General features: G+C 39.9%; 1 protein-coding gene across 1 annotated transcript; it reads right to left on the minus strand.

The window, feature by feature from the left end:
- Nucleotides 1-1,486: 1,486 nt before the first annotated feature.
- On the minus strand, nt 1,487-25,726 carry LOC123383273. Its single transcript, XM_045050374.1, has 4 exons — nt 25,495-25,726; nt 24,728-24,876; nt 24,077-24,542; nt 1,487-3,475 (listed from the first exon to the last, which is right to left on the minus strand). Exons 1-4 carry the CDS (start codon nt 25,724-25,726, stop codon nt 3,219-3,221), a joined length of 1,104 nt encoding a protein of 367 aa, XP_044906309.1. The 3' UTR covers nt 1,487-3,218.
- Between the last annotated feature and the right edge of the window lie 1,075 nt (nt 25,727-26,801).

Consider the following 26,801-nt stretch of genomic DNA (forward strand, 5'->3'; position numbering starts at 1 on the left):
TCCTTTCTCCTACCTCCTTAGAATTTTTACTATGTTCCATATTATTTATTGCCTTAAAAATTATTGATTACTTTCAGTGTTTGTGTCTAACATACCTCCCATTACTAGAAGAATGCTAACCCCAGGTAGATAGATACCTTGCTTATAACACAGTAGGCATAAGTCCCCCTCAACTGGATTATTCACATCGCTCTAAGTTTATGCTCACAAAGAAAATTAATACATAATTTGTTTTCTAAGATGTCTGGGGTATGAAAAAGGAATTTATGGATTGGGGTTGAATACATCCCACTTTTGCTTTGTTAGACATGAAGATCTCTGTGGAAACTAGCCTCCATTAACATTAACAAGTTAGTTTCTCTTTCATGTAACAGGCTCATGTTATTTAATATGAATCCACTACAAAGTAACTAGTCTTCAGTGTTGACTATATTAATCTTATTCATTTCTATGCGTGGAAAGCCAAGACCAGATGCTCGAACTTACACAAGGTGTTAATCCTGAGAGGGTGACCAGTTTGCAGGTTTATAGGACATCTACCACTGCTCTTGAACCTCTCCCTTCCCCCCAACAGGCATGGCAGAAACTGTAAGCAAAGAGAACTAAGATTTATTATTCTGCAATGTAACCATATGTTGGAAGTCCTATATTCTAATTAATGGCAGAGACTCACACAGCATGGTGACACAAGAAACAGGTTTGGAAAGTACCATGCAACCATGATGGATTCAGGCTACTTACTCCTCTTCTGTTTCTTCCTCTTTCTGCCTCTTAATCTTGGAGTGCCTCCAGGGTTCAGTCCTGGGTCCCCTCTTTACATTATATTCACATACACACAACCCTGCTCAGTGAACTTAACTCCCATGGCTTTAAACACTGTCTAATTTCAGACTACATTGAAATGGATATCCTAGCCTTGAATTATGTCCTGGGCTTTATACTTATATATAGACTTGTGCATTCAACAACTGTCCTCGGCTGTTTAATATGCAATTCAAATTGAGCATGTTTACATTTAAATTCCTTGTCAAAAATCTTACTCCCCAAATCTATTCCACTCACAATCTCAGTTGAGGGCAACTCTACTATTTCAGTTATTCAAGCCAAATATCTTAGAGTTACTCTTGACTCATCTTTCCTTCTGAAGCCTCATCTTTACTGCCAGGAGAGTCTGTGAACTATACCTTCAAAATACATCCACTGTATGCCCACTTTGCTCCAGCTTTGCTGTTATTCTGGCTGGAGCCATTTTTATTACCCCTTGCCTGGATTATAGCCACAATTTCCAGATTGGTCTTTCTGCTTCCAATTTCAGACTTCAACTGATGATTTTCAACAAAACAGCTGGAGATATCCTTTTAAAAACTAAATCAGGGGTGCCTGCGTGGCTCAGTCAGTCAGGGGTCTGACTCTTGATTTCAGCTCAGGTCATGATCTCATGATTGTGATATCGAGCCCCATGTTGGGTGTTGCACTGACAGGGCAGAGCCTGCTTGGGATTCTCTCTCTCCCTCTGTCTCTGCCCCTCTCCTGTATGCACTCTCTCTCTCAAAATAAATAAAGAAACATTTAAAAAAAAAACTAAATCAGATTATATCACTCTGCTCCATCCCTCCAATGCCTCCCTAGTTCATTCTGAGTAAAAGCCAAAATCCTTACAGGGTCTGGCCTTCTGTTACTGCCTCAACTTCATCTTCTTTTCTTCTTCGTTCCCTTATTCCACTTCAGCTTCCCTGGCTTCCATGTTGTCCTTAGAACACCCCAGACACACGCCTGCTTGGGGATTTTGCTCAGTAGTTTCCTCAGCTTGGAACACTGCTCACTGCAGATATCCATACAACTTGCTTCCTCACCGTCCTTCACATCTATCTGCAAAGGCTACCTTTACATCAACCAACCCTTTTTGAGTTGCAACTCACTTTCCTGATCTGGCACGCCCATTTGTTCTCTCCATACGCTCTTTATCATTATTTAATTGTACTTAGCACTCCGTATCACGCCACATAGTTTAGTAATTATGTTTATTGTTTACTGTCTGTGTCCTGAAACCCAAATAAAAGCCTCATGGAACTACAGATATTTGTCTCTGGTTCAGTAATACATTTCAAGCATCTGGAGTAGTCTGGGTTACTTAGCAGGTGCTCAATACACTTGTTGAAAGTGCTGATTTTTACTAAGTTCTACTTTTACACTGATTGAGAATTTGCCTCCCTGATATCCTGAAAAGTTGACTCCTGTTTTGCCCTGTAAAAAAAGCATAGGGAAAAAGGAAAGCTTGCTCTAATTTTCTCAGAATGATCTCTGGCCAGAGAGTATTAGTGGCCTTTCCCACATCCAAAATCAGGTGCCTAGAAATTTTCATTTATTGTAGGGGTATCTATAAATTTATTCCAGGCCTACCCTGCCATACTTAGGGTAAGCAGTGATGTTTTCCTAACTTATGATCAATACACAGGCCTGTCTTCATGAACATGATGATTATTACTTTTGATCCAACAATCTCTAGTCATTATCACCAAAGTCAGGAAAGACCGAAATGAATGTTATTTGAATAGTTTTGCCCAATTACTGAGGCCATCACAGACAAGTAGGCCCAAAATAACATTAAATCCAAGGGCATTTGCAAACACCTTGTGAGTCAGTATTTTATATCTCACATTTCCTTCCTCTTCTCCTAAAATTGATTTATGTAGTCAAGTTCCCTGTGAGTTGAAAGCTCACATCTAGCTGAAAATGATCCACATGCAAGAATCTTGGGCTTTGTCCAAAATGCCCCCAGATAACTTAGTGGTTTCATTGCAATATCAGAAACAATTTAACTCATTATCAACTCAACCAGCAACACACATGTCTTAAGAGGAAGCCACTTAAACTGCACATAGTCTGCACCAGAACATTAAAGACTGTTCAGCCACAAAGATGTTTGCATCCCAAATATTTCAAAGTTCTCTTTAAGGAGGTTAATTATTTGAGGTATTATTTGTACATCATATCCTGGTGTCTTAATTTGGTAATACAGAAGAGTTCTGGAGGAAAGAAGTCACTAGAAGCTCATGCTAGAGAACAGGATGCATTCTATCCACAAAGAAATAATAGCATAAAATATACTGACAAGAAAGCTCTATCATATTATATCACAGTCATAGAAATAGTAATGCCATTTTCACTTCCAAGTATTGTGAAATCAATCCCAGAATAGTCTTATGTTCCAACAAAAATCATTGGAGTTTTAGAAGTCTTTTACTTTTCAGCTGGCACAGTGTTTCCTGAGGTATAATTTCGAGCCTGGCTGGAGATGACTTGTCTTTGGTTTGCAAATGAAGATAATGAAGGTCACCAGGTAAAGTAGCCTGCCTGAGGACAAATAACCAGTACGCAGCACAGCCTTGTTCTGCCTTGTTCTCGGGCTTGTTCTCCTTGCAGCATGCCTTCTTCCACACTCTGGTGCCTTCGTTTACAAGTACACAGTAGAGTTCTGAAGGGAAGAAGGATATGGAAGTTCCTGCTAGAGGGGATGAAGATGACAAACTCTACTATAGCAAATATTAATATTTATTCCCATATCTGCCTTCCCATTTAATCTTCTTATTTTTTTTAATTTTTTTTTCAACGTTTATTTATTTTTGGGACAGAGAGAGACAGAGCATGAACGGGGGAGGGGCAGAGAGAGAGGGAGACACAGAATCGGAAACAGGCTCCAGGCTCCGAGCCATCAGCCCAGAGCCTGACGCGGGGCTCGAACTCCCGGACCGCGAGATCGTGACCTGGCTGAAGTCGGATGCTTAACCGACTGCGCCACCCAGGCGCCCCTATTTAATCTGCTTAAAGTGCATCCTTAAATCTGTGCCCCCGTACCTTGCATAATCTACAACATGTAGCCAATATTTAAAATGTTGAATTAAAAAGGCTTGATAAATACAAATGTGAGTCTCTCTCCCTCAGGGACACCTTTTCTTGTCACTAAGAACAGAGACCCTTCTCCAGACCTAGGAAAATGTAAGGAGGAGCATGGGAACCAGGGAAAGGATACATTCATCCATTCATTCATTCAAAAACTACTTATTGAGGGGTGCCTGGGGGGCTCAGTCGGTTCAGCACCAAAACTCTTGATTTCGGCTCAGGTCAGGATTTCACGGTTCGTCAGTTCAAGTCCCGTGTCGGGCTCTGCTCTGACAGAGTGGAGCCTGCTTGGGATTCTGTCTCCCTCCCTCTATGCCCCTCACCCTGCCAAATAAATAAACAAACATTAGAAAAAAAAAACCTACTTATTGAGTATCTCCAATACTGTGTGAGGCAAAAGTTATAGTAATGTAGAAGACATGGTGCCTGCACTCAAAGAGCACCTAAAGACTTGGAGCTGTACTTTCAACTCTTGTTACAAAGTATGGAACAGTGCTTCTCAAATTTGAATGTGCATAATAACTACCCAGGAACTTGGCAAATTCTGTTTCAGTAGGTCCGAGGTGGGGCCAAGGAGTCTACATTTCTCAAAGCTCCCAAGTGATGCTGATTATGGTGATTCTAGGTTCACCCTTTGAGTAATAAGGACCAAGATTATAAAACTTTATTCTCTTGAAATACTACCTTGTATTCCCTCTCCACAAAGATTTCCCCAATGTTATTTGTCCTCCTTTGAGTGTATTTAGTTCTATGCAATTTTGTCACATATGTAAGTTTGTATATCCAACATCATAGTAAAGATACAGAACAGTTCTATCCCTCCTAATCCCACAACATTGCTAACCCCTGACAACCACTCATGTTGTCCATATCTATAATTTTATCATTTCAAGAATGTCATATAAATGACTCATATAATATGTAGCCTTTTGATATTGGTGCTTTCACTTCATACATTGATCTAGAGTCATCCAGGTTTTTGCCTGTATCAATAGATCATTCCTTTTAATTGGAGAGAAGTATTCCATGGTATGAAAAGTAGCAGTTTAACCATTCACCAGTTGAAGGAAATTAGGTTGTTTCCATTTTCAATTATTACAAACAAAGCTGCTCTTAATTTCTATCTACAGATTTTTTGTGTGAACATAAGTTTTCTTTGCGAGGAATAACAAAAACTGCAATTGCAGAACAATATGGTAGTGTCATGTTTAGTTTTATGAGAAACTGCCAAATTGTGGCCTGGAGTGGCTGTATAATTTTACATTCCCACTAGCAAAGTTTGAGTGTTTGAGTTTCCCTGCATTTGGTGTTGTCACTTTTTTTTTTTTTAATATTAGGAATTCTAATAGATATGTAGTGATACCTCAATATGATTTTTTTTTTATTTTTTTAATGTTTATTTTTGAGAGAGAGACAGAGACAGAGCATGAGCATGAGCGGGGAAGTGGCAGACAGACACAGAATCTGAAGCAGGCTCCAGGCTTTGAGCTGTCAGCACAGAGCCTGACATGGGGCTAGAACTCATGAACTGCGAGATAATGACCTCGCCCCTCAATATGATTTTAATTTGCACTTCCTTAATGCCTAATGATGTCAAACACCTTTTTTGTGCTTCTTTGCTACCTGAATATTCTTTGGTTAAATGTCTGTTGATGTTTTAACCTGATTTCTGATTGGATTTTTTGTTATTTCTGTTGAGTTTTGTTGGTTTTTTAAAATGTTTATTTTGGTGGGGGGCGGGGAGAGACAGAGAGAGGGGGCGAGGGGCAGAGAGAGAGGAGAACAGAGTAACTGAAGCGGGCTGTGTGCTGACAGCAGAAAGCCCAATGTGGGGCTCGAACTCATGAATTGTGAGATCATCATCTGAGCCAGAGTCAGATGCTTAACCGACAGAGCTACCCAGGCGACTGTTTCTGTTGAGTTTTAAGAGCTTTCCGTGCATGTGCGCGCGTGCGCGCGTGTGTGCGTGTGTCTGTGTGTGTGCGTGTGTATTTTAGTGCACAAACAGGGGAGAGAGAGAGAGAATCTTAAGCAGGTTCCACACTCAGCACAGAGTCCAACATGGGGCTCGATCCCACAACCCTGAGATCATGACCTGAGCTGAAATTAAGAGTCGGACACTCAACCAACTGAGCCACTCAGGTGCCCTGAGATCTTCATATATTCTAAAGTTTATTTATTTATTGTGAGACAGAGAAAAAGAGGGAGAGTGTGTGTGTGCACAAGCAGGGGAGAGGCAGATAGAGAGGGAGAGGGAGAGAATCCCAAGCAGGCTCCATGCTGTCAGCGCGGAGCCCAAAATGCTGGGCTTGATCCCACAAACTGTGAGATCAGAGCCTGAGTCAGACTCTAGAGTCAGACATTTAACAGACTTAGCCACCCAGGCGCCCAACTTTATATATTCTAGATACTGCTTTGTCATACATGTCCTTTAGAAATAGTTTCTCCCTGTCTTAGGCTTGCCTTTCATCTTTTTCAGAGTCTTTTACAGAGGCAAAGTTTTTAATTTTGTGAAGTCCAATTTATCATTTTTTTTTCCTTTTATGGATTAATGCTTTGGGCATCAAGTTTAACAACTGCTCACCCAGACCTGATCCTGAAGATTTTCTCCTGTGTTTTTTTTTTCGTGAAGTTTTTATAGTTTTAAGTTTTATATTTAAATCCATGACCATTTTGGGGGCACTTGGCTGACTCAGTCTGTGGGGCATATGACTCCTGATCTCAGGGTTGTGAGTCTGAGCCCCACATGGGTGTAGAGAGATGACTTGAAAATAAAGTCTTTAAAAAAATAAAAAATAAATCCATGACCATTTTCAACTATTTTTTGTATAATGTGTGAGTTTTAGATTGGAATTCATTAAACCTTTTGAGGCGTAGCATGAGGTCCAGGCGGATGTTGTGTTCAGTTTTCCACCAGGCCACAGTGACATCACCCCCTCAAAGTAGAGTGGAGCACTCACACCTCCTCACTGCAGTTAAGGTGGAAGTTCAGCTAGCTCCTCCCTCTGCTGACATATTCTCAACAAGCGTGTGACCTTTACTTCCACTGCCTGGTTGATGCCGAGTGAATATGTAAGCTCAGCTCCTCACTGGGCCCCTCTGCCACTAGGAAAGAAGGTAGAGGGCTGACATATCATGTTTTTTGCTGCAGGGAGGGGGTGCTACATGAGGAGAGGGAAGCAGAGTGCAACCAGCTGCACCTCTCACTATCTCATTCTACCTCCTTGCTGGTGGGTGGTGGTTGAGGCTCTGCTCCCCGCTCCACTCCAGTGACACAGGGAGAGGACTGTGAAGCCTAGCGGAGACTAGCTCTGCCTGTGCCACTTCATTAAGTCTTAACTTCTTCCAGGAAGATATGGAGAGTCTGTTCACTGCTGGATCTCAATGACACTATCCTGGGGGAGAGAGAGAATGGTAGTACCACCTGCTTCTGGCTGGCAGGTGGTGGAGATCTCCACTCAGTTTTGCCAATACTATTCCTGCAGGGGAATCACTGCACTGTCTGCATATGCGGGCCAGGGGCACATAGATGACAAGCTCCCACTTTAGCCCTGCCAACGACACCAGGTGGGGGTGGGTGGGTCAGAGGCTTGCCACCTGCTTCTGTGGTGCCCTGGGGAGTGGGAGAGTGGAAGATTAGCCTATACTTGGCCCCACTGGAGGGGTGGGGGAGGAGTACAATTTTTTCATTGTTCCATTTGTTCTGGGTTGGAGTGAAGTGGCTATTGCCAAAACAGTTTCTGTTGTTAAGCTACCCATTTTCTAGGCCTTTACCTAGGGGAAATGGGCTCTTTTTTGTCTATGCTTGTTGGTGGTTCTGGGTTGGAGGCTTTTATAGCATCCCATCTGGGATACATGGAGGTGATAAGAAAACCCAGGGAACTCACTGCCAAGTTGTTCCTCAAGCCCCATGCAATGTAAACCTGCAAATAATAGAACACTACAGGATGGCATTGGCTTCCTGTGGATTGTGACTGAGGACTGCCCCTTTTTCTCACCCTAGATGTTGCAGTCTCTGAATCCCTAGGGCCCAGAAGCATGACACTTTCCTTGTTGTCCATTAAATTGCTCTTTAATAATGATGGAAAGGAGTAAGCTTTAACTCTGAGAACCACCCTGGTGGCTTCTATAGAGGCTCAAGAAGTTTTATTGGCATCTTGACTGGAGGAAGGGGGGTAGTCACATGGGATGATAGCAAAGGAAGCTCTAGCCTATGTCCTTATAGCTCAATCACATCTGAGAAGAAAATGAGATCCTGGCTTCTCCTGCTTCCAAATGTCACCTTTCTTCACACTCATCCAAGCCCAACATGCCTTATGTTTCTCATTACTTAGCTAGTATTTTCAAATGCTCAGCTCCAGAAATGCCCTGGCAATTGATGGTGGGACTTCATAGAAATTTTTCTTAAAGACTTTTTTAAAATTATTTTTTAATGTTTATTCTTGAGAAAGAAAGAGAGACAGAGCATGAGCGGGGGAGGGGCAGAGAGAGAGGGAGACATAGAATCTGAAGCAGACTCCAGGCTCTGAGCTGTCAGCACAGAGCCCGATGCCGGGCTCAAACCCACGGATCACAAGATCATGACCTGAGCTGGAGTCAGATACTTAACCGAGTCATCCAGGTACCCCATATTCTTAAAGACTTTTTAAGCAATCTCTACACCCAACGCAGGGCTCAAACTCACAACCCCAAGATCAAGAGTCACATACTCCACCAACTGAACCAGCCAGCTCCCCCCTCCAACCTTTTTTTAAAGATTTTTTTTTATTGAATTTATTCTTAACCTCTACCCCTCAGTGGTTTACCGGCTCCCATATTACAGTGAGGGAAATGGAGGCTCAGATAGTTATTAAGTGATTCACCCAGGATTCGCACTGAAGTCTGACTCCAGAACTTACCTTGTCAATCACTATCATTCAATTATTTCAACTAAAACCAAACTCATGTGATTTAAGGCAAAAACATTCCCTCAATCTGCTCAGACTTCTATAACAGAATACGATACACAGAATGGCTTACAAACAGCATTTATTTCTCACAGTTCTGGAGACTGGAAAGTCCAAAATCCAGGATCTAGCAGATTCAATATCCAGTGAGAACCATTTTCTTGGCTCATAGACAGCCATCGTCTGGCTGTATTCTCAAATGGCAGGAAGATAAGGAACCCTTCTGTAAGCTCTTTTATAAAGTCACTAATTCCATTCATGAGGGTTCTCCTCTCAGGACCTAATCACCTCCCAAAGGTCCCACCTCTAAATACCATCACATTGGGGATTAGGATTTCAACATATGAATTTTGAGGAGACACAAACACTTGGTCTACAGCAAGCACATTGCTGGCTGCACTTATTTCTATAAATGTAGTCAGTGATAGTGACACAGTTTTAGCACTTGCGGGCAAATATATGGCTGATGGCCCTGGGAAGATTCAGACCTCCCGGTGGAATGGAAGTGGCTGCATTTTCAGTCAAACTCCCAGTGTGATTACTTGCCAATAAGGACTTAACCACCACCACCAGGGGTGCCTGGCTGGCTCAGTCAGTAGAGCATGTGACTCATGGGTTCAAGCCCCACACTGGGTGTAGAGTTTACTTAATAAAAGAAATATATATTAAACACCACCACCCAACTCCGTGTTCATGCTAGACTAAGGAGTTCTTCCCTCATTTAGAACCTGAATCTCACTGAGACTGTCTCTTGCTTTCAGAAATGTGAATAGTCTTCGTCACATCTTTGCCTTCAACAAATTGTGAAGCTTAATGAACTATCAAGAGCTTTTAGATGACTGTTCATTTATAGTAGCATGTGTCTCTAGTTTTCTGTATTACACATACATATTCATATACATTAGGAGTAATTCATATGCAGTTATGATCCAGTACTCAGAAATATAAAAGTATAAAACACCTATGTGTATCAAACAAAATGCCACTCAACATGTCTTATGAGATCTTATCCTAAATCCCTAACCTTCACATTGCTCTAACAGTTATCACCTTTTGAGACATAAATGACTTACTTGGTGTGATAATGTGTCTGACTGTTTTTGACAGACATTATACTCTGGACGTTCTATGATTAGCATGGAATAAAAAGCAAAAACTCAAGAAGCACTACCTGAGATGAAACTTGGCAGTTACAGTACTATCTTACCAGTGACTTTTGGCTTTTTAAAATGTGATCCTAGTTTATTTTCTTCGAGTTTATTAATTTAGGATGATTATGAATGGTATTAGGAAATTTTGTGAGTTGACAGCTGTTTTTAATCTAAAATCTATGAATAAAAAACAAAAACATCTACTTCATGATGCTTTTTATATTAAAAAAAGATTACACCCAATAGATCATTAGTGTATGAAAAAGTTCTCAACATTACTCGTCATCAAGATTCCAACTATAAACCTCAATGAGTTATCACTAGACCACCACCAGAAGAGTTAAAATTAAAAGGAATGGCAACACCAAGCGCTGGCAAGGCTGTAGAGTAACTGAAACTGTTGTACATGGTTGGTTGGAGGTAAATTGGTTAAAACCACTTTTAAAAACTGTTTAACAGCAACTAGTAAAGCTAAAACACATATACCCTCGGATTCAGTAATTCCATTCCTGGCTACATAAACAACAGAAATGTGTACACATGTATACCAAAATGCATGGACAAAAAGGATTTTCCCAGCCAAAACCTGAGAACACCACAAATGTCCATCCACAGATAAATGGATAAATTCATGTGACATATTTTTACAATGGGATATAGCTCAGCAATATATATATATATATATATATATATATATATATATATATATATACACATATATATATATATGATATATGCAACTACATGCATTAAACCCACATACATAATATTGAGCAAAAGAAAGACAAACACAAAGAGTACAAACTATATAATTCCTTTTATATCAAGTTCAAAATTTTGGAGAGTTTCAACTAGGAGAGGGCACAAAGGAGCTTCCTGGAGTGCTGGATATGTTCTGTATCTTAATGTCATGGGTGTAAAAATTCATGAAACTTTTTACACTTACAATCTGTTTACTTATTAAAACATATATTGTTTAAAGATTTATTTTTTTATGTTTTAAATTTTACTTGAGAGAGAGAGAGAGAGAGAGAAAGAGAGAATGAGTGAGCAGGGGAGAAGGCAGAGGGAGAGAGAGAGAAGGGATCTTAAGCAGGCTCCACACTCAGCGTAGAGCTTGACATGGGGCTCGAACCTGTGACCTTGGGATTATGACCCAAGCTGATATCAAAAGTCAGATGTTCAATCAATTGAGTCCCATTAAAAAATATTTTTTTAATAGAAACAAAAGAATACATATGCAGAATTGTCAAAATGCCCTGTTGCAATGACACTTTTGGACAGACTGATTTCAATGTGTGCAAATTTGATCCCAGAGAATGAAAGCTTTCCTGAGTCACCAGGTCATATTTCTGGAGGTTCCACATGGGCAATATATTTTCAGTGCTATGTTTAAGAGCAAGTTGCTTAAACCTAGATTTAGTATCGTCTCTTTTTATTATAAAATGCTACATGGGAAGCGGCAACATCTCATGACCCACATTTTGAATTTAATACTCAGTCACACAACTCATAATTTTCCATTCTTAAACACACAGGTTAAGAACTTAAAAACAATTAATAGCCTGAATAAGTCTCTTGTGTAAGTTATTACACAACTCCTCAAAGCAATCATTTAATGAACTACTAGATTTATCCATTTTTGGAAAAACATTGCTTAATAAAATAGTCATCATGTTTTTCACTGAGATTTAGGAAAATAAATGTTTATACATGTCTTACTTCATAATTTTTTCAGATAAATGTCTTTTTTTCCACACAGACTCTATAATTGTTTCACATAATTATATGCAGACTCAGAAAAAACGTACAGCCTCCATTTCTAAGTATGGGACTATTTCCTAGCTGGAAGGACTATCTATCCTACAAAGGCATACAAGATAGGAGGGTGCTCTAGACTTCCAAGAGATCCCAGCCACGAAGACATCTGCTGAGAAGTCACATTTTGCTTTTGCTAAAGTTTTGAACCATCCTCTGTTGTCCCAGATACAAAACGACACAGAGAATTAATTCCCAGGAATGAGACAAACTTGTTGTCTCTGGAAACCTCAGAATGCTTTTTCAGCACCGCCTTTCTGATCTTAGAAATGGAGCAAATTTTTGTTTCTTGCAGTTAATTTCTACACCAGAAGACATTCTTGAATATCATTTTCCTTTTGAGAAGTGTCTGTCCTTCACATTGTAGCTCTGACATGTTATTAAATGTGTCATCTCTCTCATTAAAACATACTATTACCAGCCAGGTGCTGCTCTCAGCATTGCAAAAGCTGTAACTAGGTAGAATATAGAGTTTCATGTCCATGGAAGCGATGGAGGCAGAAAATGAATTGGATTCCTTTAAGATGAATCTTTTATGGATCAGCAGATTTGTTTGGAGTTATTTATAAAGGAGTTATCATTTCATTAGCAACTAACTTTGATCTGTGTGAGCAGTAAGATATTCTTCAGTCATTTATTTTAGAACAAGAAGTCATTGCAAAAGAAATGCTATTATTGACTAAGATGCAAATAAATATTGTGTCAAAAGTAAGACTTTTTTTTTTTTAACAGAATTAAAGATCCTACACTTGATTCTAAGCTTCATTTAATAAAAGCACTTGGCCATTTTATTTTGGTGAGTAAGTTTAGGATCAGGAAAGATGAAATAATTATTTTTTAAAGAACCCTAAATCTAACATATCGTTGCAAAGTTTGTAGCAACAATTTAACTACAATTGCTCAGGGCTATTGTACAAAGAGTATGGGAGATGCTAGCTGCTCAACTGATGTTTGACAAAGAAGCAAAAGCAATTAAATGGAGAAAAAAGTATTACCTTTTCAACAAATAATGCTGAAGCAATTGGACATCCAAAGGCAAATATATAAAATGAACTTCAGCTTAAGTCTCATATTATATATAAAAATCAACTCAAAATAAATAACAGATTTAAATGTGAAATATAATACTATAAAACTTTTAGAAGGAAAAAGGAGAAAATCTTTAGGATCTAGGGCTAGACAAAGAATTTCCTAGACTTGACATGGTCAAACACAATCCATTAAAAGCACAATCTATTAAAGAAATCTATTAAAGAAAATACAGGTAACTTGGACTTCATCAAATTTAGAAACTTTTGTTTTGTGAAATACTATGCTAAGTGGATGAAAACACAAGTAACAAACTGAAAGAAAATAACTGCAACCAAAGCATATATCTGCCCAGAGGACTACTATCTGCAATATATTAAAACTTTTGAAATTCAATAGTAAAAAAAAACCAAAAAAAATCAATCTGATTAGCAAATGTTAAAAGACATGAAGAGACACTTCACTGAAGAGGATACACAGAGGGAAAACAAGCATATGACAACATGTTCCTCATTAGACATTATGGAAATGGAAATTAAAACCACAATAAGATACCACTATACCCCTATCAAAATGGTTACAACTAAAAATAGTGGAAATAAAAATGCTAATGAAGATGTGGAGAAACTGGATCACATATACATTGCTGGTCAAAATGTAAAATGGCATAGCCTCTCTGGAAACATTTTGGCAGTTCTTATAGAATTAAACATATGACTATCATACAGCCCAGCATTTGAACTTTTATTCACTCTAGAGAAATGAAAATTTTTGTTCACACAAAAACCTGTACGTGAAAGTTCACATTAGCTTTATCTGTAATAGTCAAAAGTGGAAACAACTCAGATGTCTTTCAACTGGAGAATGGTTACACAAACTACGGCACTTCCATAGCATGGAATACTACTCACCAATAAAAAGGAACAAACTATTGATATAGGAGCCTGAATGAATCTCCACAGAATTGTTCTGAGTGAGAAGAGACAATCCTCAAAGGTCACATACTGTGATTCCATTGATATAACATTCTTGAAATGATATAATTATAGAAATGGAGAATAAACTAGTGGTTACCATAATTTAAAGAGAGGCTAAGAATGGGAATGACATAAGCTTGGCCATTAAAGGGCAACATGAGATATCTTTTGGTGATGGAATCGTTCTGTACTTTTACTGTATCAATGTTAACATCCTGGTTATGATGTTGTACTATAGTTTTGCAAGATGTTATTGATGTGGAGAACAAAGGCAAAAGAAATAAAGAAAAAAATTAAATTTCCTTGACAAGTATTTAAGACAGGCAGGGTATGGGACGCCTGGGTGGCTCAGTCGGTTAAGGTCCGACCTCGGCTCAGGTCATGATTTCGCGGTCCATGAGTTCAAGCCCTGCGTCAGGCTCTGTGCTGACTGCTCAGAGCCTGGAGCCTGTTTCAGATTCTGTGTCTCCCTCTGTCTCTGACCCTCCCCCGTTCATGCTCTGTCTCTCTCTGTCTCAAAAATGAATAAACGTTAAAAACAAAAATTTAAAGAAAGACAGGCAGGGTGATCTTCTTCCAAGAACTCAATTACCTCAATGTTAATACTTTGCTAGAGGCAAAAGGCAACCTTAGCTTGCCCAACCTCCAGGATCCTATAAATCTTCTTTAACATATAAAAATCCCTTTGGAAACTTCCTTTACCTCTACCTCCCCCAGATATATGTTAGCAATCATCCTCCAAACATATGGCCCACTCGTATACATCAGAATGGTCTCATGACTAAGGTTTTACTAGACAGTAATAAATGACTTTTCCTAACAATAGCTAGCTCCCTCAAGGTCCTATGGAGTACTACTTGGCAATGAGAAAGTGTAAGGGTTAAATTGTAGTGTAGGGCTAATGCTTAGCTTGAAAAATAACAGCTTTGTGTTGACATTGAAGGTTAAGAGATAACAGCCTTGCTTTACTCTTATAAATTACGCTTCATACTCTTGTAAATTAGGCTTCACCAATTAAGGAAACAAAAGTTCAAAGAAAAGAGCATCAGAGGCAGGGTCAAGGAGATCCACTGGTTGCAACTTAGAGGCAGAAAGTCTAAAGTAAACACCTCATTAGGCAACTGTTTCTAACTCATCTGGAAACTGTTTCTTTGTTCTGTTCCCAGGTGATGATAAAACGATGTGATCGGTTATACAAACTCTGTACCCCGGCTGTTCGAGGCCGCACTCTTTTTTTTTTTTTTTAATTTTTTTTTTCAACGTTTATTTATTTTTGGGACAGAGAGAGACAGAGCATGAACGGGGGAGGGGCAGAGAGAGAGGGAGACACAGAATCGGAAACAGGGTCCAGGCTCTGAGCCATCAGCCCAGAGCCTGACGCGGGGCTCAAACTCACGGAGCACGAGATCGTGACCTGGCTGAAGTCGGACGCTTAACCGACTGCGCCACCCAGGCGCCCCTCGAGGCCGCACTCTTATCAAGAGTGTTGGTCCCGATCGGTCGGCCTTGCCTCTCATTGTAATAAACTTTGTTGTGACTGTCACTGGTGCCCGTAGCATTCTGTTTCAGGAGTCATGTGGATGCAACAAAAGAATGAAATCCTGCCATTTGCAGCAACGTGGATGGAACTAGAGGGTATTATGCTAAGTGTAATGAGTCAGTCAGAGAAAGGCAGATATATGTTTTCACTCACATGTGGAACTTGAGAAACTTAACAGAAGACCGTGGGGGAAGGGAAGGGAACAAAATAGTTACCAACAAAGAGGGAGGGAGGCAAATCATTAGAGACTTAAATACAGACAACAAACTAAGGGTTGATGGGGGGTAGGGGAAGACGGGAAAATGGGTGATGGGCACTGAGGAGGGCACCTGTTGGGACGAGCACTGGGTGTTGTATGCAAGCGATGAATCACAGGAATCTACCTCCAAAACCAAGAGCACACTGAATAGAATGTATGTTAGCCAACTTGACAATAAATTATATTTAAAAAAACAAAAAAAAAAAAGAAAAAAGAAACCTTGCTTCCAAATTCCTTACAGACTTATGCTATCCCTAACGTCCTCCAACTTGAAAATACAATATAATCAGTCAATCCTCACAACCCTAAGGCAGCCCTTTCTGCCCACAGGTACTGTTCCCATGCTTTAATAAAACCATATTTTTCCACCAAAGATGTCTCAAGAATTCTTTCTTGGCCGTTTGCTCCCAGACCCTAACATCTGAAACTATGCAAAGGGTATATGGACTCTCTCTTTTTCATTTTTACCACTGCATGTGAATCTACAATTACCTTAAAAATTTTTTAAGTTTATTTAAAAAAATATTTGCAATGTATTTATAATTGTAATAGAAACTGTGCACAGAAATATTATGAATAATACTGAGATTCTTTTGTCCAAAAATACCATAAATCTGTACTAAAAAGATATTTTTGCAGATATATATAAAGGACACCACATAGGTACCTGTTCTCTCTATATCTGGTTACATATTTCATCATCTCACCCTGACTTGGTCTGACCTTGAGGCCATGAACCTTCTATATCCTTTACCTTTATACCAGTATTCTTGTGCTTCCTCTTTAAACAGATCCACAAGAAAATCTATCTGGTAAACTCATTCAGAGTAAAGAATTAGTGCCTGAAATTTAAGTGTAAGGGAGAAATCTGCCAGAAGGATCCAGGTTTAACACATAAAACCCAAGGATAAGCAATACAGACAGACCTCCCCACAATGTGAACAAGCCACTGGAATGTTATTTAGTAAGCAAGACACACCATAGCCATCTAAAGTTTGTCTCTCTGTGTACATTTGCCTTATTTTTCTGTCTGAAGTCAGGCCTTACTAATGTTTTTTACTGATGCATACATTACTATCTCACAGCTCCCACATTCACCTAACTGAATAGTTGATACCAAAATATATTCTCTTATCCCAATGCCAAATTCCTACAGAAAGAATACAGTGTTGTTTTTTTTTTTCCCCCAAGGGCAGTTCCCGGCCCTTTATCCAACTGACTGTTGGGCCATACAGGAGGATGAACATGGATACTGAGGACTAAGATCTAGGGTCCAGTGATATTTACCTTTTGAAAACTATGATTAATAAATTGGTAAGGAGAGAATTACAAGCATGAATGAGGCAGATAACTTTAGATGAACTCTTTCTTGGTGTCTGAAAAATACCACTGCCTATATAGCTTACACATGGAATGAGGATGGCCTCATCTCTCTGTTATACAGATGTCAAAAGTTTCTCTATCAGTAACATGGGATAAGAGTGATTCAGCAGTTTCTGTTTTAGTACCTCCCCCATACTCCTTCAACATTCAATCTCCAGTCTCTGACAAACATGCCCCACTGCAAACTTCTGCAATAGAAAAGAATCATTAGAGGAGAGGGGCCAAGATCCTCAGCCAGATCATGGAGCAAGATCAGTAAACAGACAAGCTTAGCAAGACTCATCCCCTTGAAATCTTAGCAGATGGGAAGACAAAGGAAGCAGAGTTCTGCTGACTGCCTAGATACATGGGATTTCCAACCTGTGGTCAAAGACCTGAGGTGTATTAGGGGAACTTCTTAGCTGAGGTCCAAAGATGTTAATTAACCCATCAATGTAGTCTTAATTCATTTGACTGTTAACCTATCTAAGTATATGGATGCCGCCTTACTCACAAATTATATCATTGGCCATTTTGTCTTAGGTTAAAGAAGTGCTTCTTCTAGGAGAAATGTCTCCTTGTAGATGTAATTTTAAAATAAGGCCCTAGTTTAAAAGATCTACATAACACAATATGTTAAGTCTTCACAACAGAGTTTTACTCAGGAACATGTTAATTTATAAGCAAAGATATAGACCAACAATTTAATATTAGTGAGAAAAGGCTAGCTAGCTCTGGCAGAAAAGGGCATAGCAAATTACCTCACCAATCCTAAAATGTAGAGACCAAGGCTCATCTCAGTGACAGCTGATGAGAAAGAAACAGTTTCAATATCCTTAACTAGTTGACTGAGTTGGAAATTTTTACATGACTCTTTAAATGTTAAGTGTAGAGGCTGCTTTTAGACAACGAACTTGAGTACTGGAAACTTGATTAAGGTAGAAGGGCCCAAAGTGACCCCAACCCCCTGGCTGAATACACACAGGCCCATCAGGTGACCTACCTCAAACTATCCAGAAGCCCTTAACTAACCAATAGGCTACTTACAACCAGGCACAGTTATCAAAATAGGGGAAATCCCTATCCAATCAGGCCCATCCAATCAAGAGAGACACCACATTTAGACATCACATTAAGCATCTCCCGAAAAGAACAAAAATAAATTTAGTAACTGATTGTAATCTACATATGTAAGTCTCTGGAAACTCTATAGCCATTTCCACTTGAAAGTGATTGGATTTCCTTCACTAATGAACTTGGCCAAACTCTAATGGGCTATTTAGTTAAAAATAAACTCAGGGGCACTTGGGTGGCTCAGTCGTTTAAGCTTCTGACTTCGGCTCAGGTCATAATCTCACGCCTCGTGAGTTCACGCCCTGCATCAGGCTCTGTGCCAACAGCTCGGAGCCTGAAGCCTGCTTCTGATTCTGTGTCTCCCCCTCTCTCTCTGCCTCTAACCCACTCACATTCTGTCTCTGTCTCTCTCAAAAATAAATAAACATTAAAACTCTGAATTTCTGCTCAGGTCATGATCTCAAGGTTCGTGAGTTCATGAGTTCGAGGCCCACATAGAGCTCCTCGCTGACAGTGTGGAGCCTGCCTGGGGATTCTCTCTCTCTCTCTCTCAGGAGGGAGCCTGCCCTCCCTCTCTCTCTCTCTCTCTGCCCCTCCCCCCATCCATGCCCTCTCTCTCTCTCTCTCTCTCTCTCACAATAAATAAACTTGAAAAATTAACTCAGAGACACCAGTAAAAATGGCACAATGTTCCCTCTCTGATGTATCCCCTTCTGATCTACAAACTTGGCAATGATGGATAAATTATAAAGATAAAGAATCCAAAAAACTTAGACAAGATAAACATATTCATAGGCCAGAGACAAAACAGAAAGCTGGAATTGTAAATGGGGCTAAAGATCCATATTCCACAGCTGGCAGGGGGAGATGTAAATTCACCTCCTTGGGGAAAAGAAGGACTAGAGGCTTGCATGTGAAATGGAAAAACAGAGTCCACCAGAGTGCTTAATTCCAGGGGCTATGAGTCATAAAAGTAGGGTGAAAAATGCTGACAACTGCTGCCTGGGGCTACAACTTCTATGGTGCTGCCAGGCAATGTAAGCTTGAGGATATGGACACAGCCTCAGGACACAGCTGCCTGAGGCTCACTAACCAGTTCTGTATATCCTTCTATCCCCACCAGGGAGGAGGCCAAAGCCTTCATTATGAGAGCTGCTTCTCAACCGAGGGCCCCAGGACATTCAGAGAAGTAACTTCTTAACTTCTTGTTAGGGAGGAAGGAGCTGAGCCCAGGACAGTAAAAGAGAGAGAAAACAATGTAAAGCAAAAACTATGTTCCCCTTGCATAAGTCTGTGATCTGCAATTCTAAAATGCATGAAGAAATATGATGCTAAGGAGGAGCCCAAACAAACCACACCAGGACAGAAATTATTTTCTAATGATGCGAATGTTATGGAATAGTTAGACAAATGTTTTAAAATAAGCATGGTTGGGATACTCAAAGGCATGAGAGCATAACATTCATAAAAATAGCAATAAAATATTAAATAAGAAGTTACATACAGAAAACAGGGTGAGGTACAAAAAAAGTATAAAATTGAAATATGAGAAGCAAACATAGAATTAAAATAAAAATAAAATTAATACACTGGATACATTCTAAACAGACCCCACTGAAGAGATTATTTCTAACTGATAGCACCAAACTCTTCACCTACCACACAGCAAAAAGATAAAAGAGATAAAATATATGCAGGAGCAGTTAGGGTTCCCACAAGATCTACTGAGATCCTTTACACTTAAACTTTACTAATTGCTTTGAAAACATGTTCTAGTATATAGAGAATATAGGCAATGGCAGAGAAAGAATATATGATAAGGTATTAGCTAAGAATTTTCTGAGATTAAATAGAGGTCTAATATTCAAATTAATAGTGCACTTTCGGTACCAAGCAAACTAACAATAATACAATGATAACATAACAGATCCACAACCAGATACATGATATACAAATTTCAGGAAATCAAGGATAAAAGAAAACAAATTTTGGGGGGGGGGGGCAAGAGTGCACCAGCAGGGCAGAGGGAGAGAAAAAGAGAGAATTTTAAGCAGGCTCCATGCCCAGTGTGGAGCCCAACACGGGGCTTGATCTCACAACGGTGACTGCTCTAGTCTCTGAAATGGAGTTGATGCCCTTTGATTTTGTGAGCCATTGATATTCATTAGCACTACACTAAAAAATAGTGGAAAGCATACATTGAAATCGTTTCTTCTCCCTGATTCCTTTTCCAACACTGTTGGATTCTTAAAGTAAAATAAAACAAAAACTAGGTGTGTTTGGAGAATCTTCAAGAATTTGTTGATGTTGTTTTTTCTCATAGGTTATCCTAAGAACTAGGACCATCTATATAAAGACAGACATTCTGAACAACGTTTCTACAAGTAATTTCTACAGGTAAAGAAAAAAGAGAAACTGCCAAAGAAAAATTTTAAACTCTGGATCGAATTTCAAATCCCCTCTAATATTAAAATAATCCACAAATAATGGGGATGAGAGAGCATCTGACACTACAACCTTGCCCCTGTGTCTTCTTGACACGTTTGGTGCCTTGTGACAGAAGTCCCTAAGTCCTGAGGATTCAGATATTTCTTGATGTCTGGCTACACTGGGTACCATTTAGACAGATAAATATCAAATTTATAAACTAGGGAAAATATAAAGCCCAAATATTCTAAAACAAATAAAGATTGAAAGTTATTTATAAATGGTTCTAATAATGAATAGGACTTTGGGAGAGCACATGAGAATAAATATTAACTAGAATAAGCTTGTATTTCAAATGCCTGCCAGTGGAGAGAGGAATCCAGAATCATCCTCCAAGTGCAAAGAAGTTCCCACCTTTTTAAAATTATGATATTGATTTACTTTTCTCCCTTACTGCCAGATGCTATTTACATTGATGTTGGCCAAATCTCTGCATATCAGTCATCTGATGGAGGGTTCTGGAATTCAAGAACGACCCTTGCAAATTACCTTTAGAAAAGAGCAAAGAAGTTTAAAAATATTGCATATGGAATAGGTAGCAACAATGTGTACTATTTATTCATCTTCTAGATGAATACCTTGCAAATCCCATGTACACATATAATAAAATCACTTTTACAAGGTATATATTACAATCAATTAACCTACCCTATTGTCTTGTGCTCTCCTCAATGCAACATGACTGAAAATTGATTGATCATCTCTTGTCTATATTAATAATCACTCTCTAGTGTATGAATACAAAAGTTCATTAGTGTAAGATCAAAATGCAAAGATCCCCAGTGCTGATAAAAACAAGCAGAATTTATTGCTCTGTAGTCCTTTGCCTGGAGAGCCAAGAATATCACTCGGGAGACAAGTTCACAGGGTCTCACCAAGTGAAAAGCAAGACTGGATATTGCATAGGAAGAGAAAAATTTTCTCAAATTAAGGTTCTGAAGGTCATAATTTGGATGAATGTGGAGAGAACTGTAATGTCTCTTTGGGATTAGTTATTACATCATAAAAGTGTAGGCAAAGAGATCATACATTTACATTAGCAAAGACAATCATTTTCCACTTGCAGAGCAGACGGCAAGTTCATGAGCCAGAACTTCATTTCAATTGTCTCTGTATACCAACACCATACACCTTGTACAATGCTGGGTACATAATGATTGTAAAAATAATTTTTGAGTAAATGAATGCACACAGGTTATACATAATAATAAAACAGCCAGAACATTGCATGATCCTTATAAATCTTTGCCTCCACAAATGATTATTTTTCTGGCTCAGCACAGCGCTGGGCTTTTCCATGTCAATGCTTTATCTCCAGGAGATTTTCTACTTTGCTATGGGTCTTTGCATGGTTTATAACTGATTCTTTGTCTTCAATTTATTTTTACACTCTGTTCTCTCTGGACCTGTATATAAATCCAGTACAAAAGGGCCTTTTAAAAGAAAATGATGTCAAATACAGAGAGAATGTCCCCAGAGGACATACCTTCTAGTCCACTGGATTAAGGCTAGAATTTCACTTTGTTTCTATGTCTTTTCTCAATCCCCACCTTGTTTCTGTTTTAGTCAAGGATGTTAAGGGTTCTTCATCTTTGTCTCACATGTTCGTACAGAAAATTCAATTAAATGCCCACAGTTCATCCTTCTTTCTCAGCAGTTTCTCTAACAAAAAGTTGCTACCAACAAATAGTTTAAGGGTACAAGGGCTAAGTACAGGTATGACTGATGCTGTTTGGCTTAATAGGCATCTCTGATGCATCAGTGATTCTGATACATCAATAATTCTTAACTAGGTCTCTAATAATCATATCATCCCTGTGTCTGATAGGTTGTTTAGATGCCTCCCTCTTCTTAATGTGTTATCCCTGCTCTTAAGGAACTATGGATGTGCTGGGAGTAAACCACAGTGTTTTATAAAAGAAACAACGAAAACTGGGAGATGATGTCAAAAGGAGAAATAAAATCAAGAGCCAGGTGGATTATCAAGGTGTCAGTTGGAAGAGACTATTCAGAGCACAGAAAGCTCAAGGCCTGACAGCAACAAAGGCATCAGAGAATCCAGACAAGAGTGGCTATGTGAATTCCTTGCACTCATGAGGGTGGAAATGGCTGGGTGCTGGACAAAAGAGGTCATGCTCAGAGAACTGCCTGAACCACTGAGTCAGAACTGGGGGCTCACATCACACTGTGATTATAGCCCAACTGAGGAAAAGCGGAGGTAGGATAAAGAAACAAACCAGGCAGGGCACTGTCCCTAGCTGTATTATGAGTGGTGCTTTTGATAAACATATTTAAATCTGTGGTAATGTCCTGGAAACTGCTTTTACTGGTCCCAAATGTATGGTGGCAGAGAGAGCACTGAACTACTAATAAGGAGACATATTCGAGGACCACCTCTTCTCCTCACTTAGGGCTTTTGATGCAAATGCTAAATTCACTTCAAATAACAAGACAATTAACGAATGCTATGCATAAAGAACAACACCAAGTAGTGTAGTGGACGCAAAGATGATTAAGTTGCTGTCTACTAAGTGAGGGAAACATTCATTCCCAAGTGATAATGAGGCATAGTATGACAAGAACTCTAATGGTATAAAGCACAGAGACAAAAGCCCAGAAAAAAGAAGTTAATTCAGATGGAAAATATCGGACATCTAGAAAACTTTCTGCTGGAAGAATCTGAGCAGAGTTTTCAAAGACAGAATGTGTGTTGCTAGGCAGGTGTGAGAGAAGTGTCCTTTGGGCAAATTGAACGGCACAAGCAAAGGTACTGGGAAAGAGATTTGCTCTGGCCTGAGCTCTGGTTTTGAGGCAGATGAGGGCAAAACTGTGGAGATAAGATGGAGCCTGGAAGGGAAAAAGATGGTGGAATGCTTTGGATTTCAAGGTTAGGAAGAAATGATCTTCACTGCAAGGGATGAAAAGCCCTCTACAAGTCTGTGGCTATGACTGACAGGAAGAAAATCCAACTGGGAATGCGCTGGAAGGTAACAAGCTACAGCAATCTAGGCTGCACCTGGGCAGGTGCAACGGGTCTAGAAAGGAGGGGCCGGTTACACACAACTCAATAGAGGATGAATCAGCAAGATTTGGGAGAAAAAAAATCAGAAGGGAGAAAAAAAATCAGAAGGGAGAAATGGGTACTTTTTGGACCACTTATTAAAGTCTGTAGCTTTTGAACTACATTGAGCTTGGTCCCATCACTTGTCTCATGAATCAAGTGGGACTGAAGAAGGGGCTCACGGGAAGGCCTCCTGCTGGAGTCCAGAATACAGTCAGCAGGAACTACGTGCCATTGGTGCTCTGCGATACTTTTATCTGCCTCTTTCCTGATCTCCCCTCTCCTCACGCCCCAGTCCTGGAGGACGCACCTCAATACTCTGGGTGCCGTAGGGGAGAAAAGGGTTTCCACCGCAGCACCGCCTGCAGCCCGGGAAGTCAGGCACCCTCATCCACTGTCCCTTCCCCACCCAGAGAGCTCCCGGCGCCAAGCAGCCTTTAGGGAGGGGCGGCGCCGGCAAAGTGCCTCTTACCTTCTACGCATCCAAACTTTCTGTGCTTCAAAGGAGCGCTGGAATCTCTCGCCTGGAAACCAGGACTCTCGCGAGGCTGAGTCCCCCACGGCTGTGCGCTCAAGTCAGCATGTCCCAGGTGCTCTCTCTCCACAGTCAGCAGGGGCTGAGGCACTCCACGGGCTCCTGCGGGTTCTGGCGACCCATTTCCAGGTCCATCTGCCTGTAACCATGGGGCACAGGCCGGGGAGACGATCCTACCCACCTGGCGGTTCCCTTGCTGCCTGGTTCTAGATCTCACAGCTGGCTCGGAAGCACTTTTGTTCGTGGGCAGATGCCGAATTGTAGTTGTTACAAGGCCAGGACAGAAAGGCAGGGACAACCCTTGCTGACCAACTCCACAGTTCCTCTTCTCTCTTTTTTTTTTTTTTTTTAATTGGGGCTTGACCTTTCTTTGAAGAATCAAATAGGTAGCATCAAAGGATTTCTACCTAAAATGGAAGCGGAAGATGTTAAATGGCCACTCTCAAGCACTCGGCCTCACAAGAACAGAACTTCAGAACTGGGAGACTGATTTCCGCCAATGCCTGATTTACAGAAGACCCGGATTTAGCTCCTGACCAATGAACATTCACCAACAATCTCTCCCCATCCTCAAGCCAATGAGCTTACTGTTTGAACTCTGGCGGCATTTTCCCCTTTTTGCCCTCCTCTCCCGTAAATACAGGCCCCACCAACCCTCAATGGACTCACTTGGAGGGAGCTACTGCATGCATTTGCCGGGTTGCGGTTCTTCAGCGATTTCTGTATAAACTCAATTTCTGGTAATTGGAGCTTACCTCAGTTTAGCTTTTTTATTTATGTTGGGCATACCTTACGTACCCTTGAACAGAGTAATTTTCTTACGCAGTGGGCGCCCATTTAAAGTAAAAAACAATGGAGTAAATTTCAAGATTTTTGTAGGAACTGTTAGGAAAAAAAGAATGTTCTCTTAAAGCATTACTTATATTTTTGTTGTCGTTGCTGTTATGAAATGTTTTTTTGTTTGTTTGTTTTTGTTTTTTGTTTTTGTTTTTGTTTTTGTTTTACTTTCTGTGTTTTATCATGTTTTGACATCTTAAAGATCTTACTGGCTGGAAAGTGATTCCCTCTCCCAGGGCTAGCCCTTGCTTAGAGGTAGCAAAGGGTTCCAGCCATTCATTTGTATGTGGAATGAATATATATGTATTTTTTATATGGAATATATATATTCCCTATGTAAATCAAATAATCTTGAGCGTGTAGCCCCAACCTTCCTTATCTGTCACACACAAGCCATATTTCTTCTGTCCTAAATCATCCCAAGGCCAGGTACCAGATAACCAGAGATCACCCTTATAGCCCAGATCCTGCCATAATTATTCAAACTAGTCAATCCCACACTGTTTTCTCTGCCTTGCCTTGCTTTTCCTGCAGAAATCCCAATAAAGTCTCTGGCCTAGACTTTTTCCTGTCTTTTGCCACCTGACCAAGACCTGGAGCTTCCTCTGTGGCCCTGCCTGGCATGCAGTCACAGCTTGTCTGGGATCTGTGAGTATAATAAACCTTCTCCTTTGAAGCCTCAAAGTTCTCATTTCCTATAGCCACACTCACTTTACCATACCATATCCGACATTTACATTCTTGGAACATTTTTTACTTATCTACTTGAAACTAAGAGGATGGAATAGGTGTAGCAAAATGCCCCCGGAAGGAAGAAACAAGCTGCTGGGCAACCGCGTGTAACCATCAAATGGAGCTTAACACACAGCAAGCAGCAAGAGATGAAAAGAAACTCAGTCTTGATGACTTGGTTTTTTTCTAATCTAACCATAGCTTAAACTGCTTCTTGCATGTTTAGGGTAATGTGAGCTAAAAGTACATTTTGTTACTTAATCCAGTGTGATTTGGGTCTCTTGCCAACTGCAACAGAAACAAACCTGCCTCATTCCAAAATTAGTACCAATATATGAATGTGATGATCCTAAATTATTCAGTTATCTGAATAGAAGTTAAGTGGAAACCATGGCCTTCGGATTTGTTATTTGTTATTTGTTATTTTTGTTATTTTTTTTTTAGAATAGTAGTAAAACAGTAGTTTAACATGTTGCCTGCATCTTGGAAAATGTTGCCTTTTATTTTTTAAATCAATTTCACCTACCACCAGGTATAGTCTCCTGGATGTCTCACCAGAAATTATGTGATCATACTCAAGATAAAAGCAAAATCGTTACCTGCTTTTCTGTCTCTTGTCTTTATTAATAAAGATACCATAATGGTATCACCTGGCTCAAAAAAATAAAGAGACAGGTTTGACTGCACTCCTTCCATCAGTCTACATGTACACATGGTGTCTCTTAATAGTACAGCCTCTTCATTCCCAAGGCTGTTCTCTGATGCCTCATTATCTATTGCCTCTAATGACCTATGATATGAAATCTCTATGTTTGTTAGGTGTCCCTGTCTTACATTGATAATATCCTTATGTCATAGCCATGTTAAACTTCTTAATGCGTGAGTTGCTTTAATTGCTCTCCTGTTCAAACAGCCTTAATATCTCCCCACAGCCAACAACACCAAAAAGATCACATATGTATATTATAGTCTGCCAGCTGAGCTTATGCATAATATGACTGCTATTGAACGAAATTTTCTGCTCTCCCATACAGATACTCAGACAGAAATAGTCACATTTTGACACAATGGCCCCATAATTTTCCTGCCTCTG

The sequence above is a fragment of the Felis catus genome, chromosome X, assembly GCF_018350175.1.
Source record: "Felis catus isolate Fca126 chromosome X, F.catus_Fca126_mat1.0, whole genome shotgun sequence".
In the NCBI taxonomy this organism is placed as follows: Eukaryota; Metazoa; Chordata; class Mammalia; order Carnivora; family Felidae; genus Felis; species Felis catus.